The sequence below is a fragment of the Danio rerio genome, chromosome 10, assembly GCF_052040795.2.
Source record: "Danio rerio strain M-AB ecotype USA chromosome 10, GRCz13ab, whole genome shotgun sequence".
NCBI lineage: Eukaryota > Metazoa > Chordata > Actinopteri > Cypriniformes > Danionidae > Danio > Danio rerio.
In genome coordinates, this window is record NC_141030.1 from 26,833,343 (window position 1) to 26,854,454 (window position 21,112).

Below are 21,112 nucleotides of genomic sequence, written 5' to 3' on the forward strand. Positions count from 1 at the left end.
TTAAGCAATTTTGCTTCTTAGATAAATTTATTGTTTTAATATTTTACTGGAAAAAGACAGTGCTGCTTAGGACTTTTTAAAATGTGTGTGTAAATGTTAAGTATACCTTTTTAGAGACTTTAGGAAGAGGGTGCTGTCAGAGGTTTGGGCTGAGGGTTGATGGAAAATGTCGTTATGGTGCATGTTTTATTCATGTTTTTGCTAAGACACAGGAGGCATTTTAGAATTCCATTTTTAATGACTATTGATTGATTATGCTCAACATGATGTAAAACGAAGCTGTGGAGGTAGGAAAGCTCTGTGTGCACTACATGCAAACACATTTGATAAAATAATGCTTTCAATTAAAATTTTTTTTTTTTTGACAGAATTTAATTTTGTGTTGCCAGCTTTTGACACTAAGGATGGCCTGATGGGCCGGGGCCAGTGTGAGAGATTCTCGGGACAGTAGACAGGATTGTCTGTGGCTGGATCAGGTCAGTGTTTATGATTTGGCCATAACTATCTCTCAGTATGTGTGTAAATGCAGACTTAGAATCAAGAAACAGCACAACTGACATAAATAACAGTGTTTAAGTGAACAACATACAAAAAACATACAAAAAAAGAGGATGATCAAGCGAGCATAGTGAGACACAGTCCTGATTATCAACATGACTACTGGCCCATTTGCATTTGAGTGGTACAGTACAGTTCAGTACTCTTTTATGGTAGTTTCTACTGTCAAATGGTACCTAAAAGTGAACAGCACTGGACCACTTTTTGGGTACCTTTTCGAAAGGGTACCTAGCACAACAAAGGGGTACCAAAAGGCAGAGCAAGACATGCAACTGAACTTTGTATTTTCCCTGAATGAATCATTTGAATAAATCGCTTGACTCAATTAAACAAAAATGTGTATATACTTTTAAAGTAATGCATTCTCAATTTTTTTAAACCCGCCATTTAAATAGCAAAGACTGCCTCTGCAATAAAAATGAGCAAATTTGACAAGTATGTTATTAAAGCAAAATGACAAACTAATTTAAATTCATTCATTCATTTCATTCATTTTCTTCTCAGCTTGGTCTCTTTATTAATCAGGGGACGCCACAGCGGAATAAACCGTCAACTTATCCAGCATATGTTTTATGCAGTGGATGCCCTTTCAGCCACAACCCAACACTGGGAAACACCAATACACTCTTGGCATTCACACTCCTACACTACGGCCAATTATTCGATTCACCTGTACCGCATGACTTTGGACTAGGCGTAACTGGAGCACACAGAGAAAACTCAAGCGAACACGGGGAGAACAAGCAAACTCCACACAGAAATGCCAACTGACCCAGCCGGGGCTCAAACCAGCAGCCTTCTTGCTGTGAGGCGATCATGCTACCCACTGCGCAACCGTAACTTCCTCCAATTTACATTGCATTTTAAAAAGTGATTTAGAAAAATGCAAAACAGAAAGATTTCCAGAAAACATTTAAACCTGCCTTTTACACAGATGCTGGGTGGATTGCAGAGGAGGAGGTCTATGTAATATTTGCAGGCTAGTTTAACATGCATTAAACAGATGCACAATTTTTCTCCATGATGGAAATAAGGAGCTGAAGAGATAGAGGGAGAAAGAGAGAGAGAGGCATGTGAGAGGTGCTGATATTGGATTCCATTACAGTTGTCAATTTCACACACACACACAAACACAGAGCATCTTGAGCTCTGCATACTCAAGGGGGAGAAAGTGTGAGATGTCTTGAATCCTGGAGAACGGTACAAATTTAATACTGGGCTGAGCAATGCCACAGTCCCAGAGATCCCACAATAACGCAACTGCTATTCCCAGTCTAGGTCTCCGAAATAAATGCATTTATCGCAGTTCAGCCTCACACGACGCTGGAGAAGTGCTGAAAACAGCAATGACAACAGCTGCTACTGCTCGCGAACACAGCAACAAGAAGAGCGCAAACACAAAACATATGAGGAGAAGCTCTACAGGAAAACAACAGGCCAACCAATTGGAGTTAGTGAGCAGAGTGAGTCGAAAAGCAATATCCTTTAAACATCTCTGCCGTCAAACCAAGACAAAGAATCCCAGACAAGCTGAAAAAATAAACAGAGCTAAAATGGCTTATAATACTGAATTCATAAACATCATGACTTGAAAACTTTAAAATAAATAATTAATATCAAAGTTATATTAATTAAAGTTATATATTATATTATATCATATTTTATCTCCAAAAAATGACACAAACTTTTGTGGTCGAATCAACATCAACCAAAAAAATAAAAAATAAACAAATCGTAAAATTTAAAAAAAAAAAAAAAAAATATATATATATATATATATATATATATATATATATTTTTTATATGTATATATATACATACTTCAAGCTAATGTGGCTTAATAATGACTAATATAAACAATGTCACTTTTTTAATTGATAACAAATTTTAATTATATTCAAAACATTGTATATGTGCACTTCAGCTCTCTGGGGTCCACTATTTTTTTCTCTTTCATCCTTGAAATGTGTTATTGTCTTATTGGATCCATCCATCACAACACACATTCATGATGAAAATATCCAGGACTGACACTTTGCAATCAACTGAGAGCCCATAAAGTCCATGGTTTATGAGACTGTGGTCTGACGAGACTCAGAGACACTTTAGTAAACCCCTTTCAGAGATCACAGTCTAGGCTACACACTGCATAATCTTAAAATATTTACCACATTCTATTTCAAACCATTCATGCTTAGCTAATACAGATTTTGTATTTTTGACACACAAAATATGTCTTTGCTACAGACATTCATGCAATTTGCACCCACATTCTAACATTCAAAAACAAATAAATAAATTGAGACAAGGAAAGTTTATGTATATAGCACATGTCAGACAGAGTGGAGATTCAAAGTGCCGACAAAAGCAAGAATAAAAGAAAACAAGGAAATTAAAATGATTAAAGGAATAAAAAATTATTAAAAACAGATTAAAATGTGTTAAAACAGGTTATAAAAGAATGAAAAAGAAAAGAAAGACATAATAGTATGATCTGTCGGATGTAGCACATACTCATTTGGTAAATGCACAGCTAAAAAGATGTGTTTTCAGTCTTGATTGGAATGTGCCTGATGTTGGAGCACATCTGATCATTTCTGAAAGCTGATTACAGCAGCGGGGGCGTAGTAGCTGAAGGCGGATTCACCCTGCTTTGACTGAACTCTCTTGGATTTTCTAATTTGCTCAATCCCAATGTTCTAAGTGATCTGTTAGGTTTGTATTCAGTGAGGATTTCTGTAATGTATTGAGGTCCTAGGCCATTTAGTGATTTATAGACAAGTAGTAATACTTTAAAATCTATTCTGAATGTAACTGAGAACCAGTGTAAAGACCTGAGGACAGGCGTGATCTACTCTGATTTCCTGGTCCTGGTTAGAATCCTGGCAGCAGCATTTTGAATGAGCCACAACTGTCTGACTATCTTTTTGGGAAGGCCAGTGAGGAGTCCATTACAGTAATCCATCCTGCTGGTGATAAAAGCATGAGCAAGTTTCTCCAAAGTCCTCACTGGAAACAAAGCATCTAAATCTTGCAATGTTTTTGAGATGATAGTATGCTGATTTATTTACTTTGACGTGACTATCAAAATTCAGATCTGACTTAAATTAGTCAAAGAGGGAGTGAAAAATTCAGGGATAATGGTCATACTATATTTATATCTGACCTGATGATCAAAGAAAAAAAATGTATGTGGCTGTAATAATCACACAAATTCACAGTTAATTATAGAAAAATGTCATAATTTGGATTGAATGTGCAGAAATTAAAGTAGCATAGTTGTTTTTGTATTTAAAACAAACATTTTCCACATCTATCGAGATTTTTTCTTGTTTACAAATGTTTTGTTTTGTTGCTTTTAATAATCACTCTTAATTAAAGAATACGTCCAACCTAACCTAAACACCACATTTGTTAATGAATACTGAGATCGTATCATTAATCACCGTCTGTGAGCCTGAGTCACGCGTGAGATCAGGTATCAGTTTCTTAAAGGAATCTTAAACAAAGCAGCTTACTTTTCTGCCGTTCTCATCTGAAACATCACTGATCCCTTAATGAAATGAAATAAGCTCTGAAAATCCTCCCCTGCCCACCAATTCCGTCTGTTTATCAAATGGCCAGAGGGACTGACCGCAAACATAATATCTGATAAGAAACCTAATCAGGATCCCCGTGCGGAGTCAAAATTATAAGAACCCTTGACTAGACACTGATAAGAGGCTAAACTTTCTCAAGCACAGGATTTAGGTACTCCTCTTATTACTTTCTTTTGGTTATTGATTAAAGGAATGATTCGCATTAAAAATGAAAATTCTCTCAAACCATGTCACTGCAGAACAAATATAGTGTTTTTTAGTTAATTCAGGAAACAGGAATATCAAAACCTCTATTTCGTTAACAAACTCTACAACAAACCACAGGTGACAGAGAATAATAATAATTCAAGACTGCACAAAACTAAGCTAAACTAGGGGAGTATAAGAACACAGGACATGACAAGCTCAAATACTAACATGGGTGAAACACAGGTGGAACTAATGAATACATACAAATGGCAGGAAAACAGAACCAAGGAATCATATGATACAAACAAAAGCACATGGAACACGACATGGGAAAACACAGAACCTAACAAGAGGGTTTTGCTACATTTTTGTGCATCTGAAGTACATTGTGTTGTCTATGAGTTTATTGTACAGATCATCTAGTGAACCACTGACCTAAACCCTCCTCTCAACCCAAACAATAGCGTTTTCAAAAAGAAATAAGAAAAAGTGCACTGTGGCCATCTAGTTTTACCTTGATTTTATATTGCTTTTATCTGTCGAGCCCTTATCTGTCTTTTTGCTATACTGGAATCAAACCTGAGCACTCTGCATCACAAGTACAACACCGTAGTTCAAGGACAACAAAGCGAGCTACTGAGCAAACTGACCATGCTAGAAAAGTTGTCCATATTCCAGCAGCTAGCCCACAGAAGCTAAGCTAAGCAGTGCTTAGCTCAGTACCTGGATGGGAAACAACATGGGAAAGCTAGGTGTTAGTGAGACCAGCAGGGGGAGCCCAACCTGCGGTCTGTGTGGGTCCTAATACCCTAGTTTAGTGATGGGGACTATATACTGCTCACTGAGTGCCATCTTTTGGATGAGACGTTAAACCGAGGTCCTGACTCTCTGTGGTCGTTAAAAATCCCAGGATGTTCTTTGATATGGGGATGGTTAGGAGGCCATGATGGACAGAGGCCAGTGGGTAAATTTGGCCATGATGCCAGGGTTCAACCCCTACTTTTTTTAGTTGGGGTTGAACCCTGGCATCATGGCCAAATTTACCCACTGGCCTCTGTCCATCATGGCCTCCTAACCATCCCCATATCTTAATCGGCTTCATCCTTCTGTCTCCTCTCCAACAATTAGCTGGTCTGTGGTGTGCGGTCTGGCGCAATATGGCTGCCGCCGTGTCATCTGGGTGGATGCTGCACAATGGTAATGGATGAGGAGATTCCCCCCAATGTGTAAAGCACCTTGAGTGTCCAGAAAAGCACTATATAAATGTAAGAAATTATTATTATAATTATTATATGGATATAGATAGGTTTCTAATCTGTTTATAAATTAAGCTGTTTTGTTTGATACCTATATGCCCGTGGTAATAAATGTTGACTTTTATGTACTATAATGTACTATACTCAACTCAATTTCATTAAAAAATGTATAATTTTTTTACATTTTTAATGTATTTGCAGTTCATTCTTATTTGTACATTTTTTTTTAGATTAGAGTGTGACCAGAGTGCGAATTACAGGGTTTTTTTGGGGGATTGACCCCCCTAATTAACACTTGAACCCACCCTGAAGGACATCAAAACAAGACGTACGGAGGGTCAGTCTTTTAATTGACCTTAATTAGTAGACTCCTTTAATTGACCTTAATTGGGGGAGTCCTTGACCCCCCTAATAAACACTTGAACCCCCCTGAAGGACATCAAAACCAGACGTATGGAGGGTTAGTCCTTTAATTGACCTTAAGGGAGTCCTTTAATTGACCTTAATTAGGTCAATTATATGAGTCCCTGACCCCCCTAATATACACATGATCCCACCTGAAGGAAATCAAAACAAGATGCATGAAGGGTCAGTCCTTTAATAGTGAAGAGTAGTTTTCTCTGATCTGTATCTAATAATAATAATAATAATAATAATAATAATAATAATAATAATAATAATAATAATAATAATAACAACAATAATAATAATAATAATAATAATAATAATAATAATAACAATAATAATATTAATAATATTAATAATATTAATATTAATAATACTACTACTACTACTACTAATAATAATAATAATAAATAAAAGAATAGACAATATAAAAAAAACTTTGATAACCCCTATAACGGTTCATAACATTGTGGATAATTGCATCAATCAGTATGAAACTAACAGATCTGAGCACCAATACACATTGTACGTATTCAACATTTTTTCAATTTTTTTTTTGTAAAAGATTTTATCAGCATAGAGCCTGAAGTAAAATTAGATGCATAGTTTATTTATTTATTTTTTTTTAAATATATAGTTTGACATAACCTCTGAAATAAATAATAAGAGGTTACTGTAGGTAAAAAAAAACTAAATACACATCAACACACTGAAAAAGTAAATACGCTTTATTAATATAATAGATGCAATTAAAAAATACATATATTTAATTAGCTTAATCATGTATTATACAAACTATAATTACAGAAAAATGTTGACCCCCATTGTCAATGTATAATTCACACCCTGGGTGTGAATGAGTTGTACAAAAACGTAAAAATTACAATTTACTCACATCTATATACTGTACATGGATGAATTTACAACAGTTAAATATGTTAATTTATCACATGATTAAAGAATAAAAGAAAAAAAACTATAAAAAAAAGTAGTGCAGTGGAATTCAAAAATGTTCTTAAGGGCCTAGCACCTAGACTGCAGCTCTACACAAGACGTTTCGCCATAGGAGAAATTGTTGTGTTCAACTGAGCCTGGTTTCTGTCTAGGTTTTGTAATTCTTCACTTTCGACAATTGGTGAATTCTTTTCCTTGCCGCTGTTGGCACTGGCTTACATGGTTCGGGACCTGCAGAGCTGCGCATCGATGGATTTGCTCTTCAATGTTTGAACTCTCAACAGTGAATATTAAACCACACTAAACTGAACTTGACACTGTTTCGATTTACTATAATTTTATATGTGAAGCTGCTTTGACACGATCTACATTGTAAAAGCGCTATACAAACAAAGATGAATTGAATTGAATTGAATTTAATTTCTGACGTTGTGACAAATCTGTAAAAATAACTAAAATCACTTTATGTGCAGGACAAACGCACTTCACTAAAAAGCTTAGGTCAAAAAATTCAGACGTCCCACTAATATCTGCCTGCAGGACAGGTTATACACACCGCCCTCTCCATGTTTAACAAATGGGATTTTTCTTTGGATTTAGTTATGATTGTATGATATTTTACTTACTTGCGATTGGGTCTGTAAGATTTAGATACCTTTATTGTCATTTGCACAGCAATTTAAAAACATAGAGCAATACAAAGTAATAAAAAATGCTTTATTCTCTCGGGTTCACTTCTTCCTCACTGTAAAGGCCTTTCCCCAACGTTCTTTCCACCAGAGACACAATAATCAGTCAGCATGGCAAACACCTCTTCGTTGCTAATTAGAACTGCTGTATTTTTAGATGTGTGCCAAATACACAACAAAGGCGCTCAGTTCCATCTGCATCATATGCATGGCAGAGAGCATTTCTGTCTAGAGAATTCTTCACATGCTGTCACTGATTGTCTCTTTTCTATATGACTGAGAGGAGACAGTGTTTATATAGTATGCTGTTTGTTCTACGGAACATGAGGTTTCTTACAAAAGGCTTCACTTTTCTCATAGCACTTTATCTTATAGACTTAAGGGGCTTCAATTTTGGCCTTTTAACAAGATGTAAAAGCAGTCTTTCATGTCTTCGGAATGTGTCCGTGTAGTTTCAGGTCAAAATACCCATCAGATTATTTATTATACCATGCTGAATATGTCAATTTTGGGGTACGAGGGAATTGTAGATGTTTTTTGTGCCTTTGCCTTTAAATAAAAATGAGATGGTTCTCCCCACCAACTTAAATTAGGTTCTTTCTGCCTACTCTTCGAACATTTCACTTCAGAGTAGAATAACCAGGATTAAGATGTCAGCATAAACACAGCAAAATGACAAACAGCAAATAAGACATGGTGAAACCCCAAAGTCACAAATACCGTTGCAAGATGAATGAGCCACACACCGTTACAACATTAGCCCCTTTCACACATACAGACACGGAAAAATGTGTATATGTGAACAGGCCCTTTTTGAACATACCGGTAAATTCGTTCCGGCTATTTTTCAGAAAGAGAAGTTGTAACATTACTGCTAATTTGCCGGAATGCTGCGCTGTGCAAATGCAGAAGGAAGATTGCCAGAAAGAGCACGTGCACATCTAGAACGTGATGATGTTAGACGTCTACATAAGCTAATCATAACAGTCAGACGCATTCATGTCCAAGTGGTTTATGAAAATAAAAGCCTTTGAATGTTTTTCCAGAAACATTTAACTGCTAGATGTTAGTCAGATAACAGTTCTATGTTCTTTCTTAATGCCAACTGTGTGAATAATTATCGATAAGATGCTTATGATAAGCCGTTGTTTGTTTACCTTCAAGCTCCGCTTTCTTTAGTTGAGTGGCGCTACGCGTGTGCACGTGAAGGAGCCGGTGAGCGCCAGCACACACACATATCATGTACATCTTGACATGAAAAAGTGTTCCTCTATATGTTTTCATCGAAGTGGTTCACAATACTGATCCATCCACAGAGTTTGTAATGTGGTCAAATGTTTACAAATACAAGCCCAGCCATTTAGAGCTCATTTTTGGTTAATGATGTCAGAATTTACCGGTATTTTGGAATAGATGTGTGAATGGTCTTTTCTGGAAAAAATTTGTAACGTCCTCGCCTGTGTGAACAGCGCTTTTTTGAATTTACCGGTAAAGTCGTTCCGGAAATTTTCCGGATATTTACCGGTATCACTGTGTGAAAGGGGCTAATATTCATACACAAAGAATCAAACACACATGCAGACGTTTAACACAATGTGCTGTTTTTGCTTATTGCTAATGTGACTGGTTGCCCATCAAACTTGCTCATATGTGCTGCTGTATAGAGATCCAGTACAGCTAAGTTAGTGTACAAAATAAACCTGATTTAACGAAGAATCCTCGTTTATGATTGTGTACACTGTGCAGTTGGTCCAGCAATGATGAAATACATAGCTCAAAAGTATAGTTTAAAATGCTATAAAAATACTAAGTGTACCAATTACTGCTTCTTGAAGTGCAGTTGGATCAAAGAGAGTTGGAACAGATCTTTTAATCCCAGTTTCTTTGCAAATCCTGTATTGTATACATGACAATACAAATAAATCCTAAGACATGGTAAAATGTGACTGTCAATCAATATTGGCAGGCAGGGAAAACTGCACTTCTATGTTTTGTGGTGGGCCCAAAAATCACTGGGATTTGAATCATATTTTAATGTAAAAAAGGGATGTGTTGTGTTTATATCACTCCAATATGACCATGGGCACACTTTACCTACATAGATTTCTGTCCAAACAGCTTTTAAAAGTTTACTTTCAATGATCGCATATTTTACCAGCTTTCCTCACCTTTGACCTCCATCTCATTTTTGAACCATCGGACGTCAGCCGCAGGTTTGCTGCCAGAGGTCACACAGGTCAGAGTGATGTGATCTCCCTCCAGGACCGGCTTGGTGAGTCCATTGATCTCTGGTTTCTTAGGCACCCCTGAAAAAGAAGCAGACATGTGATTTAGAGAGAAAGGTAGAGAGGTGGAACTCAATTCTTTATGGCAGCTCAAAATATTAACAGTAGGTGAATGTAACGTTAATAGAGAACGATTAGAGATTTTATTTATATCTTCTGTGAACCACCTTTTGTTTTGCCTGAGGCTTTTTGTCGTTCACTGGGGTTAATTTAAATTTAGACTCTTTCATTTAGTGGTTATTTGATCCTATTATTGCAGAGTTTTTAAAAGCAGCAGGGTATTTACGATTAAATTTAGCTTCTAATTTGGAATGTCAATCAATCTAAGATTCCAAATCGAATGAATTACATATGCTGATTAATTAACAAATTAAAATAAATTAATTACATCTACCCTAACATTCAAGAGCTTTGAACTCTCTTTGCCTATCCAGGTTGCATGTACAATATTCATTCAAAGATACAGATTGATTTTACTGAACTGGAAACAAAATGACCCTTCCTGCTGCTCCACATTGATAAAAAATGTTATGCCCTGCCTGCAACTTGAGAAGACTTTCCCTTAAAAATAAAACTAAGAATTTCTATGTAACATGGAATCCTTCTTTGAGTACTTGAGGACTCCAAGAACCTTGAAAGTGCTGACTCTCTTTACTGGTGTCCCGTTGATGGTGATAGGGGTGTGTTCTCTCTTCTCTCACCTGAAATCCACCACCAGCTCCTTGGTTTTGCTGATGTTGAGTGAGAGGTGGTTTTCCTCACACCATTGCACCAAGTTAATTCAAAAATATATATTTTTACTTATAACTAAGGCCACATATAATTTGGGGATTTATTTTTTTACTTTTTATTTATTTTTTATATATATTTTTTCATATCTGTGCAGAATTTTGTAAAAAAATCTGTGGGTATATGCAAACTGATTTTGCAGAAAGCCGAACAGATAATAAAAAATAAAAAAAACTCACATTGCATACATAATTTCACAAATATAATTGAAGTATTTACATATTATTTAATAATATTACTGGAGACAAAATAAAAAAACTGAATATATATTTATTCACACTTACAGCAAATAAATAAATAGATATAATGATGTGTTTAAAAAAGTTTTTGTGATCACAGATTCCATGCGAGCCAGCTTATAACACACCTGAGATCACCTGACAGAGAAGACCTCAAACGTTTGTTTCCACGTACAAAAGCCATCAGCATTTCAATCTTATGAACCGTTTCAAGCACACAGGAAACTCTGTGGCCCACAACTACATTACTGTGTCAGGAGCTTCCTCTCTGAGGTAGCGGCCTGAGACAAAGAAAAATCAATAGGGAACATTAGTCAGGAAAATTAGATATTGGGTTCGCTTTGATTGAAGATGAGATCAGACGTTTGGCATTCAGTTCACAGGCCTTATTGCTCCCCTGAGTAAGAGACCTTAATCACATTCCTGAGAAATAAATCAAAGCAAAAACAAACCACAATGTACTGTGCATTAAAAAGCAACAGAGTAAATACATCAGTCATTCCACAGCATCGTGGCCTGTAACCTCTGCTGGACGCTGTGCTGTTTGTTAATACTGTCCCAAGATGACATAAAGGAAAACGGCAGATGCCAAGCTGTCGCTGCTGATTGATTCATTTCTTGATATCTGATACACAAAGATTTTGGAGAAAAACATGTAAAGTCAAATTCAATTGTGCTACTTTGTTGTCTCATATTTCTATGTCTGTGCATATTTTTTATTGATTGTGGCAGCGGTAATTCATCAAAAAATGTGTTTCATGGTTTTAAAAGTACACACATACAGTTTAGTAATTTGCTCAAAAAACACTGATCTTAAACAGTACATCTTCAATCCTCATGCAGTGTGCACTAGTTGTTCATGATGTTTAAAATGTTTTAGCTTAAAACTTTATTAATACCCTTAGAGGAATTACTTCTGTAAACTAATTATTTCATATGTGCAGTACATTGTAAAAAACGTTGAGTTCCACACAATTATTTCATGTTATCAGTGTTAGAATTAAAAATCTAAAGTTGATTTCTATTTCTCAAATTTGTAAGAACAGTATATGTCCAGTTGGTGTGGAATAGCAGTATAACTCCAATTCATCATATCACTTTAAACCACTAAAGATCTGATTCTTTTATCTTAGTTTTAATACAGTAACAAAAACTTTACATTATTATTATTAATTTAAAAACAGAAAATACAGTATGAACAATGTACAATACATAGACCTTCTTACAGTACAGGCAATAACAAATCAATTATTAACAATAAACAATTTCTCCAAACTGTTTGTTTATACAAAGTCCACACATACAATTAATGTCACATGGTTATCGCATTTTTTATTTTTTGGACTTATATTTGTTCATCACACACACTCATTGTATTTGTACTTGCTAATTGTAAATATGTAGTTTAAACAAGCAGCAAAACATTTTTGAGTGTAAAGCATAATTGGGAATCATGTTTAGTGTTGCCAAATCATGCTAAAAAATAGAAAACAAAAAACAAAACAAAAAAATAAACCATCTAAGCAAAATATTCCAACCACCACCTGTGTACATTATTAACTTTATACACTGGATGACTTAAGCCCTGAAGACCAATATGTGGACCTGGCAACCGTTCAAAAGTAAGCTCTGAGAAGCAACCTTCAAAACATAAACAAAACACGCTGCCTCTGTTGAGAGGGTTTAGTTAAAGTCTGCATGAAATCATGAAACTTACTTTATGTTCGTTTTGCTGGCACAGATTATTAGTCTTCAGCTGAACATTTATTTGTTGCAAGCTAATAATTTTTTTGGGTCATCTTTAATTAAAATTTACCGTTTGCTTCCACTATAAATGGTGGTCAGACCTTCACTGATAATGTCAGTTTAAAAGCTTGGGCAAAATGTGTCTAACCACACACTTCTTACCATTAGTTTGCTGCAAAAATGTGAGGAAATCAAAAATCAAACCCTACTCAATATTCAGATTGTGTTATTAACGAGTCATCATACTGAAATAAAAGTGTGTTCAAGTCTGGTTCAAATACTGCTGGTAGCTTGTTATAGGGTCTGAAAACATTAAAGCACATCTTTTAAGATGTTGACAGTCATATATATGTCCGACGTTGCTAAAAACACTATTAGGACACATGTATTTAGCTAACAATTGAAAATTGATTATTTTTGCGCTGTTTAGAGCAAATTTGTTCTTCCAGTTTAAAAAAAAAATTGAAGCAGTGTCACAACAATGGGATTCCAGTGGGAGACTGACTGTCTGTACTGGCCAGTACAAAGTGACGTCTTTGATTTTTTAGCACATCAGTTCGATGATTCATGAGAAAGACTTGGTTCGAACCAATCAGCGCGCTCTATTGTGAATGAGGTGCAACTTCATTATTATGCATGATATAGCTTCGAAGACTCCTTTACAGTTTTCAGAAAGACGCCATATTGTGTTACCAATCGTAATTCAAAAAAGTAGTAGAAGAATTGTTCGAAGACATGAGTAGTCAATGTTTATAAATAAACTGCAACAAAGGTTTTGTTTTCATTTCCCCGCAATGAGAATAGAGCTTGCGTGTAGACCCACATATGTGGATTACAGTGGTCTGCTAAAAACGACAAAAATATGTTTGTAAGAAATATTTTTTACCCCAGAGCTTTTCGAATCTTGAAATGGTGAAATGTTGATTTGCCACTCGTCTTCTTTTAAAAAAGACACAGTTCCAGTTTGTGTTTATTTTCCTGTCTCTGCAAATTAGGTAAGTGTGTGATCAATGTTTTTTCTTTATGTTTCTTCAGATGGCAAAGTTAGTTAGAATTGTCAGCGGTACTCTTTCAGTTTTTAAAGACATTCATTCATTCATTCATTTTTTTGTGGCCTGAACCAGCGACCTTCTTGCTGTGAGGTGACAGAACTACTGCCCCACTGCGTCACCCTTTTAAAAACATAGCTTAGTCAAAATGAAAAGTTTATAGTAATCTCACTACAATATTATGGACTGAAAAATCCTCCACTTCCACACAGCTTTCAAATCCGCTGTAAATGCTGCTCTCCGAATCACTGTCTATCTCCCCTGCATCTGTGTTTGTGTTGCAGGTTTGAAAATCAGCTGTTGTGCATGTAATAAAACTCCCACTTTTCATGCAAATGCTTCTATCTTTCACCACACGAAACTCCCAACTAAACTAAGCTGGACTCACCCACTTTCCGAACTATTCAAAGGAGAAGTGTGAAAACATCCTGCTGAGACAGGGGGGTTTCACGGCCCTTACAAATAATGCACAGTAGATGCCAGAATGTTTCGGAAACACACAAAAATACTTTAGGATATTAACTGCAGTTGTCACTCCTGAAGCCTTACAATCTATAGCAGAAACACAATATCCATTTCAAATAATATCTTTAACAACATATGTAGCTTAATGTGTAATTAATCTTGCATGTTTTCCCAACAACATTGAAATGAATTGTATCCATTCATGTATTCACAATGAGAAAAACACTAATGCAATGCAGGCTTGTTGACAAGAGTGTACAACTGTAATGATTTTAATGGTGCGCGCCAACTAATTAAAACGAGACTAGCTAATTGGGCTCCTAATTAATGCAGAAATATGGCATTAAGCACTGTTTGTGGGCTGTCGCAGCTGACATTAACTCTGGTATGTTTGGGTCTTGATACAAAGTCTGTTTGACTTTTGATTGACAAAAGTAGTAAAAAGTTGATAGTGGAAACTAATTAAACTTCTTTCTGTGTCACTTCTCAACACTGTTCTGTGATCATCTGTGTCTTTGTTGAAGGCGACCGGGTGAATCCATTTAATTAAATCCTGATCCAGGCCAAAGTTAGATTTGAAACGCCCCCACTGAGGTAAAATTCTAATTATCTATCTACTTTCTGGAAACGACAAATTTGATCATTTTCTATTGCCTTGTTAATGGTTCAGTGTAGCTCATTGTCAACCAGTTTAGACTGCTTGCACACGCCAATAGCTCTCTCCACCAATAAATGCGTCCATGAACATTCATAAAGATTTTGGTTCAGATGTTTGGGGCTGGTAATAATTTTTATATTTTTAAAAGATTCTTATAGGGTGGACTGCATTTAATTGATCATGAATGCAACAAAAAACAATAATATTGTGAATTATATATGTCTATTGAAAGATACACCCATTTAAATTATTACGACTTTTATTTACTGATACAGTTTCAATTTACTAGAACATCTGTTTTAAGCTGCTTTGACACTATCTACATTTTAAAAGTGCTATAAAAACAAACACGAATTGAACTAAATTGATTTAAAAAAAGTTATATTTGTCAAAAATTAATAAGATCAATAATAGCAAACCCTAGAGCCCCTAACTTAACTCTATTTACAATTTTTTGGGAAGTGCTGAAGAAGACTTTGCACACTGTTCTGACTCCCCCATCAATAATGCAAGATCTTGAAGACAAATTTATGGACAGACTCTGGACAGGAATAAATGTTGTGGCATTGTAGAAGCATATTGAAACCATGCTGTATGTGCCTTTTTTGGATCGGCAGTGTGTGTGTGTGTGTGTGTGTGTGTGTGTGTGTGTGCACTGTAAAAAAAATCTTCATGCCACCTTAAAATTTTAAGTTATAACATAAGTTACAACATGGTTAAAAGTTTCAATCTTAAAAGCAAAGCTGTAAAGGCATTGCTTAATTGAATGATAAAAGAAATAGTTTAAATGTAAATATACAAAAAGTAAAAAAAAAAGAGATAAACATGTTTATAAAAAACATTTAAAAAGTAAAACTAATAAGGGTTTACTTTAAAATTACACAAATAAAAAAATTGTTAGTAAAAATTGTTAAAAAATGGTCACTTAATATAAAGAGGTGCACACAAAATTACAATTTATTACTTTGATTTTTACATAATTTTAAATGTACTTACCAAAACAGGAAAAAACAGTGTAAATGACACGGCAATTTCATTGTATAAAACAGACACATTGCTGTAAATTGTCATTAATTATATAATACATAAAATAGCAGTCAAGCTGTTAATTTACAGATATTGTGTTTACAGTAACGTTTCTTTTAAATATATTTTCTGTAAATGTTTTTTTTTTTTTTTTTTTTTTCAGTGTACTTTACTTAAATAGTGAAGTTGTCTTAACTTAGGTTAAAATTGACAGGACTTGACAAATAGACATTCATTGTCTGACATCACCCAAAAATAAATTAATATAAAGTAAAATCATTACAATAAATAAAAATTAATACATTAGCTAATTATATGATTTACACTATTATAAATTATATAATGTATTACAAAATTACAAAACACTTACAAACTCAATTTTAAAGCAGATTTATTTATAAAAAAATTTATTTTTTTTTTGCACATATTTGAATTATTTAAAACTCAGACTTTAAAAAAAAGTTAACTTATATATTATATTATTTAGTTCAGGTGACTCTTTATAATAAGTTTAATAAGTTCAGCCATGTAAAGTTTTGATATATACACAATCCAGATAAGTTAACATAACTCAAAATATTAAGTTGCACTAACTAACTAATTGGCAAAATCATGTATAATTAATTACATATCAAAAATATCTGAAAAAGGTTAACTGTGGGAAATACAGCAAGGTTCATGTAGCAATTTTCCACCTTTATGCCAAATAACAAATTCCCTGACTTTTATAGACTAAAAAGCTGAATTTGCATGACATCTAATGAATAGAAAAACAGGCTGCTGTTGCTTTGCTTGTGATAATATTATATTAAAATTGTTTTAGCTTGAATATCATTTTGCATGACTTTAATATCTACTCCGAGAACAACAACGAATAATTTACCTCAGTTTTTATAAAAACTAGAGGTATACCATAAGTGCTCGCTCTCTCGCACAACTGGTAGCCTGCTAGTAGTTTTAAGTAAAGTTTCTGTCATTACTTTTTAACACCTAGTCTTTAAAGTGTCCCTTTTTTAAAGCCCAAACTCTTAAAATTTTCATTATTTAAGTATGTAAATTGCCATTTTTCTCACACCTGATTTCAATAATTTGTTTGAAGAAACTTTTTCTGCTTTAATTAAAAAATTTAAAAAAGACTTATTGAAGTGGACTCCTTCGCCAATTTCCCTGCTTAGGATAGTTAATGTCATCAAAATAAACATACTTCCTCGACTAAATTACCTTTTTCAAAATCTTCCATGCTATTTAGCTTCATCATTTTTTAAAACATTGAATTCTTGCATATCTCTGTTTATTTGGAATAATAAGTAACAGAGAGTCTGTCTTTCTAAACTTTGTAAACCAAAAGATCTTGGGGGTCTCTCCTTACCTAATCTCCAGCTTTATTATTGGGCTGCTCAACTCCAAAGCATAACAAGCTGGGTTACGAATAGGCAGGACACTCTGTGGATTGACTTTGAATCTTTATTTTGCCATCCAAGAGGATTAGAATTTCTCTGGTTTATTAATCATATAAATCATGTAATCTCTTTTACTGACAATATAATTGTCTATAATACATTAGTGGTTTGGAATGATGTGAAAAAAACATTTGAACATCCCCCAAATTATATCCATCTATTCCCCTTTGCCTTTGAACCCAGCCCTCCCCACCCAGATTAAGAGCATCGGATTGCAGGACTGGAGTTCTAAAGGTCTGTCTGACTTTGCCGGAATGTTTACCTCTGCAATTGTGAAATCATTTGAACAAATTAGAACAGAGTTTAACATTCCCTCCGAAGACTTTTTAAAATATCTTCAAATTCAACATTATATAGAGTCCCTACTAAAGCAAAACCAACTGGAAGAAACGATGCTGTCAGTAAGTTCTTTTAAAGGGATTATTTCTAAATTCTAAGCCTCATTAGTTTACTCTGATTCCTCAGTTTATAATTCCTTGAAACCACTATGGGGACAGGACCTTGGAGTTCTGTTTGACCCTGAAGATTGGTCCAAGATCTGTGATGGTATCTTTCCAAAATGCACCTCAATTTCCATAAATGAAAATAAAAAGTTAAGTTTTTTCACAGAATTTAGTTTACACCTGTTAGTCTGCATAAAATTTTCCCAGCTTGTTTCGATCTCTGTTTTAAGTGTAAAACTTGTAAGGGCACATTTTTTTTTATGTATTCTGGTCATGTGTTTACATCCAACCATTTTGAAGAGGGGTTCATTCTGCAATCCAAGAGATAATTGGAAAACGTTTTATTTTCTCCTGCTCACTTTTTTTGTTGAATGACATTCCAGAAGACCTTTTTGACTCAGAGTTCAAACCTCTGTTTACAACTTTTACATTTCAAGAAATGTATATTATTAAAATGGTCTACTTCTCAAACTCCAACTATTTCCATGTGGATTACTCAGCCTTTCTTCCTTTGGAAAAATTAACTTATGACCTCAACCACAAACAGGACGAATTCAGGAGACTTTGGGAACCTCTCCAATTCTTTCTACATAAACTCTTTTTATTTGAAAAGAGTTCTGTTTTTTTCTGTTTTGTTTTGACTATTTTATTAATTGTTTATTTATTATTATTTCTCTATTTTAAACGTACATTTGTAAATGTTTATTTGATTTGCAGTGCTTGGGTTTGGTTTGTTTGTCTGTTGTCTGATTGTCTTTGTTGTTTGTACTATTTGAAAATCCTAAAAAAAAAAAAAAGTATGTAAATTGCCAGCTGATAAGTTTGAAAGAAATAAAATAAAGCTGAAAAATAATCTGACCATAACAATAGACTTTATTAATTTATTATAGACTTTATTAGAATTATTATTATTTTTACAAACAAACAACAACCAAAAAATCCCTGATATTCCATGACTTGGAGACAATTCCACGACTTTCAATGTTTGGAATAGACCTTCTAATATTCTATTATATTCTAAAAATTCCATAAATTTTACAGGAACCCTGATGTAGACTCCGCCAAACTTAGGATTAACATGAACCAAACTGTCTATTTCCAGTTTAGTGATGTGACAAGTCAAGGCTAACTAACTACCTCATCGCTCCAGCTGGTTGAATTAGGATGTAAATGAAATGATGTCTTACCCAGGACGGTGAGGAAAGCCTTGGCTGTTTTGACAGGCATGGTGAAGAGGGAGCAGGTGTAGAGCCCCTCGTCTGACAGCGAGACCTCGCTGATGCTGATCGTCAACTCCTGCGACGTGGCTCTAACCAGTTCAATCCGGTTATCTCTCAGAGCTGCCGGAAAACAAACAATTCACACACTGATATTAATTATGACACCTTAATAAGCATGTACCATAATGGTTCAAGGTAATATTCCTGCTTTTCCCAAACAACCCAAAGTTTTAATGCATGAACACTGGCTTAACAGACAAGACCCACTCTGGATTATTGGAAATGTGTGACTGTGACACTTCTGCAATTCCTAGTTCATTATGACGTATCCACAAAGGTACTGAGCTATATACAGTAACTTTTCCCCCCAGTGCACATGCTGGTTTCAAGAGTTCACACTTAGTTGATGATTGATAATGAAGCTTGTTTGGCATGCTGTCCTGGGAGAGAATCCCTGAGCTCATAAGATTCTTGAGCCCTGGGCTACCTCGCATTAGCAGGGTGAGAGGGGAGTTTGAGCTCAGATAGATCTCGATGAACTCCCCCGACTTATTTCTGGCTAATCACAGATAAAGGGATGGCTAAAGAGAGATATACGGTTTACTAAGAGTTTTGCTATGATGCCAATTTAGAATGTACAATTTACTTAGGTGACATGCTTTTAGACTGTGGGAGGAAACCAGAGGAAACCCACGCAAGCATAGGGAGAACAAGCAAACTCCGCAGAAAAATGTTGACTGGTTCAGTAGGGACTTTAATCGGTAACATTCTTGCTGTGAGGCAACAGTTCTAATCACTGGGCCGACATGTTGCCCAATTTAGAAAGGAGGGGGAGTTGGGGTGAGAGGGCGGAATCCTCAAGATGAAGATACTGAGTTAAGAATCTCCAGTTATTTATAGTTAGTTAGGAATCGTCAGATTGGTGAATCATATGTTAGCTAATGCGGAAACAACCATGAACAATCATAAGCATGTGATCCTCTCGAAATTAGTTTCTAAATAAATTTCTCTTATTGAAAACATATCTGTGGATACAAATGGCTAAACATTAAAATGGCTGATTTATTCATTCATTTTCTTTTCGGCTTAGTCCCTTTATTAATCCAGGCTTGCCACAGCGGAATGAACCACCAACTTATCCATCACATGTTCTAAGCAGCGGATGCCCTTCTTTGTGAATCATCCATATACACTCATTCACACTCATACACTATAGACAATTTAGCCTACCCAATTCACCTGTACCACATGTCTTTGGACTTGTGGGGGAAACCCACGCAAATGCAGGGACTTGCAATGCAGAACTTGCAAACTCCACACAGAAATGCCAACTGACCCAGTCAAGGCTCAAAACAACGACCTTCTTGCTGTGAGGCGACAGCACTACCTACCACTCTACTGCGCTGCCCATGGCTGATTCATTTGAAAAAAAATTAAATGACTGGCTGCGTCTGAAACATTATACATACTTTATTAGGTATTTATTTCAAAACCAATGAAAAAGTACATTTTATATATTTTATATATATATATATATATATATATATATATATATATATATATATATATATATATATATATATATATATATATGTGATCAGGTTGCAGTAACATAACTAATTTATTCATTAATTTTCTTGTCGCCTTAGTCCCTTTATTAAACCGGGGTCACCACAGCGGAATGAACCGCATTCACACACACACTCATACACTACGGACAATTCGCGAAGGCAGGGAGAACATGCAAACTCCACACAGAAACGCCAACTTTGCGTTCAAACCAGCGACCCAGCCACCTTCTTGCTGTGAGGCGACAGCACTACCTACTGTGCCACTGCCTCGCTTCTTAACTAATTAATTATCTTATTAAATATTACATTAAGTTAGTATCTTATCCTAATCTGGTTGCTTTTAAAAGTCTTTTGTCAATTTTATGTGTACTATATAGTAGGGGAGTATATGGTTTTTCATGCATCCAGTCTCTTAATGAATGGAGTACTGAATTATTTAAACAAATATAGAGATGCATAAACTGACTGGACTGTATTTTTATTGTTTATAAGAGCCCTTTGCCTTATAAAT

General features: G+C 35.0%; 1 protein-coding gene across 21 annotated transcripts in view; it reads right to left on the reverse strand.

The window, feature by feature from the left end:
• Positions 1-21,112, reverse strand: part of cadm2a (cell adhesion molecule 2a) — a 755,249-nt gene that overhangs the window by 51,298 nt on the left and 682,839 nt on the right. For all 21 annotated transcript variants that reach the window (XR_015500553.1, XM_087269792.1, XM_087269780.1 and 18 more), the window contains 2 exon segments: positions 18,998-19,150; positions 9,819-9,956 (listed from right to left, as the gene is read on the reverse strand). Coding sequence is in view for 20 of the 21 variants with exons in the window: in XM_087269792.1 (XP_087125918.1) it covers positions 9,819-9,956; positions 18,998-19,150 (291 nt within the window). In the remaining variant the exon portion in view is untranslated.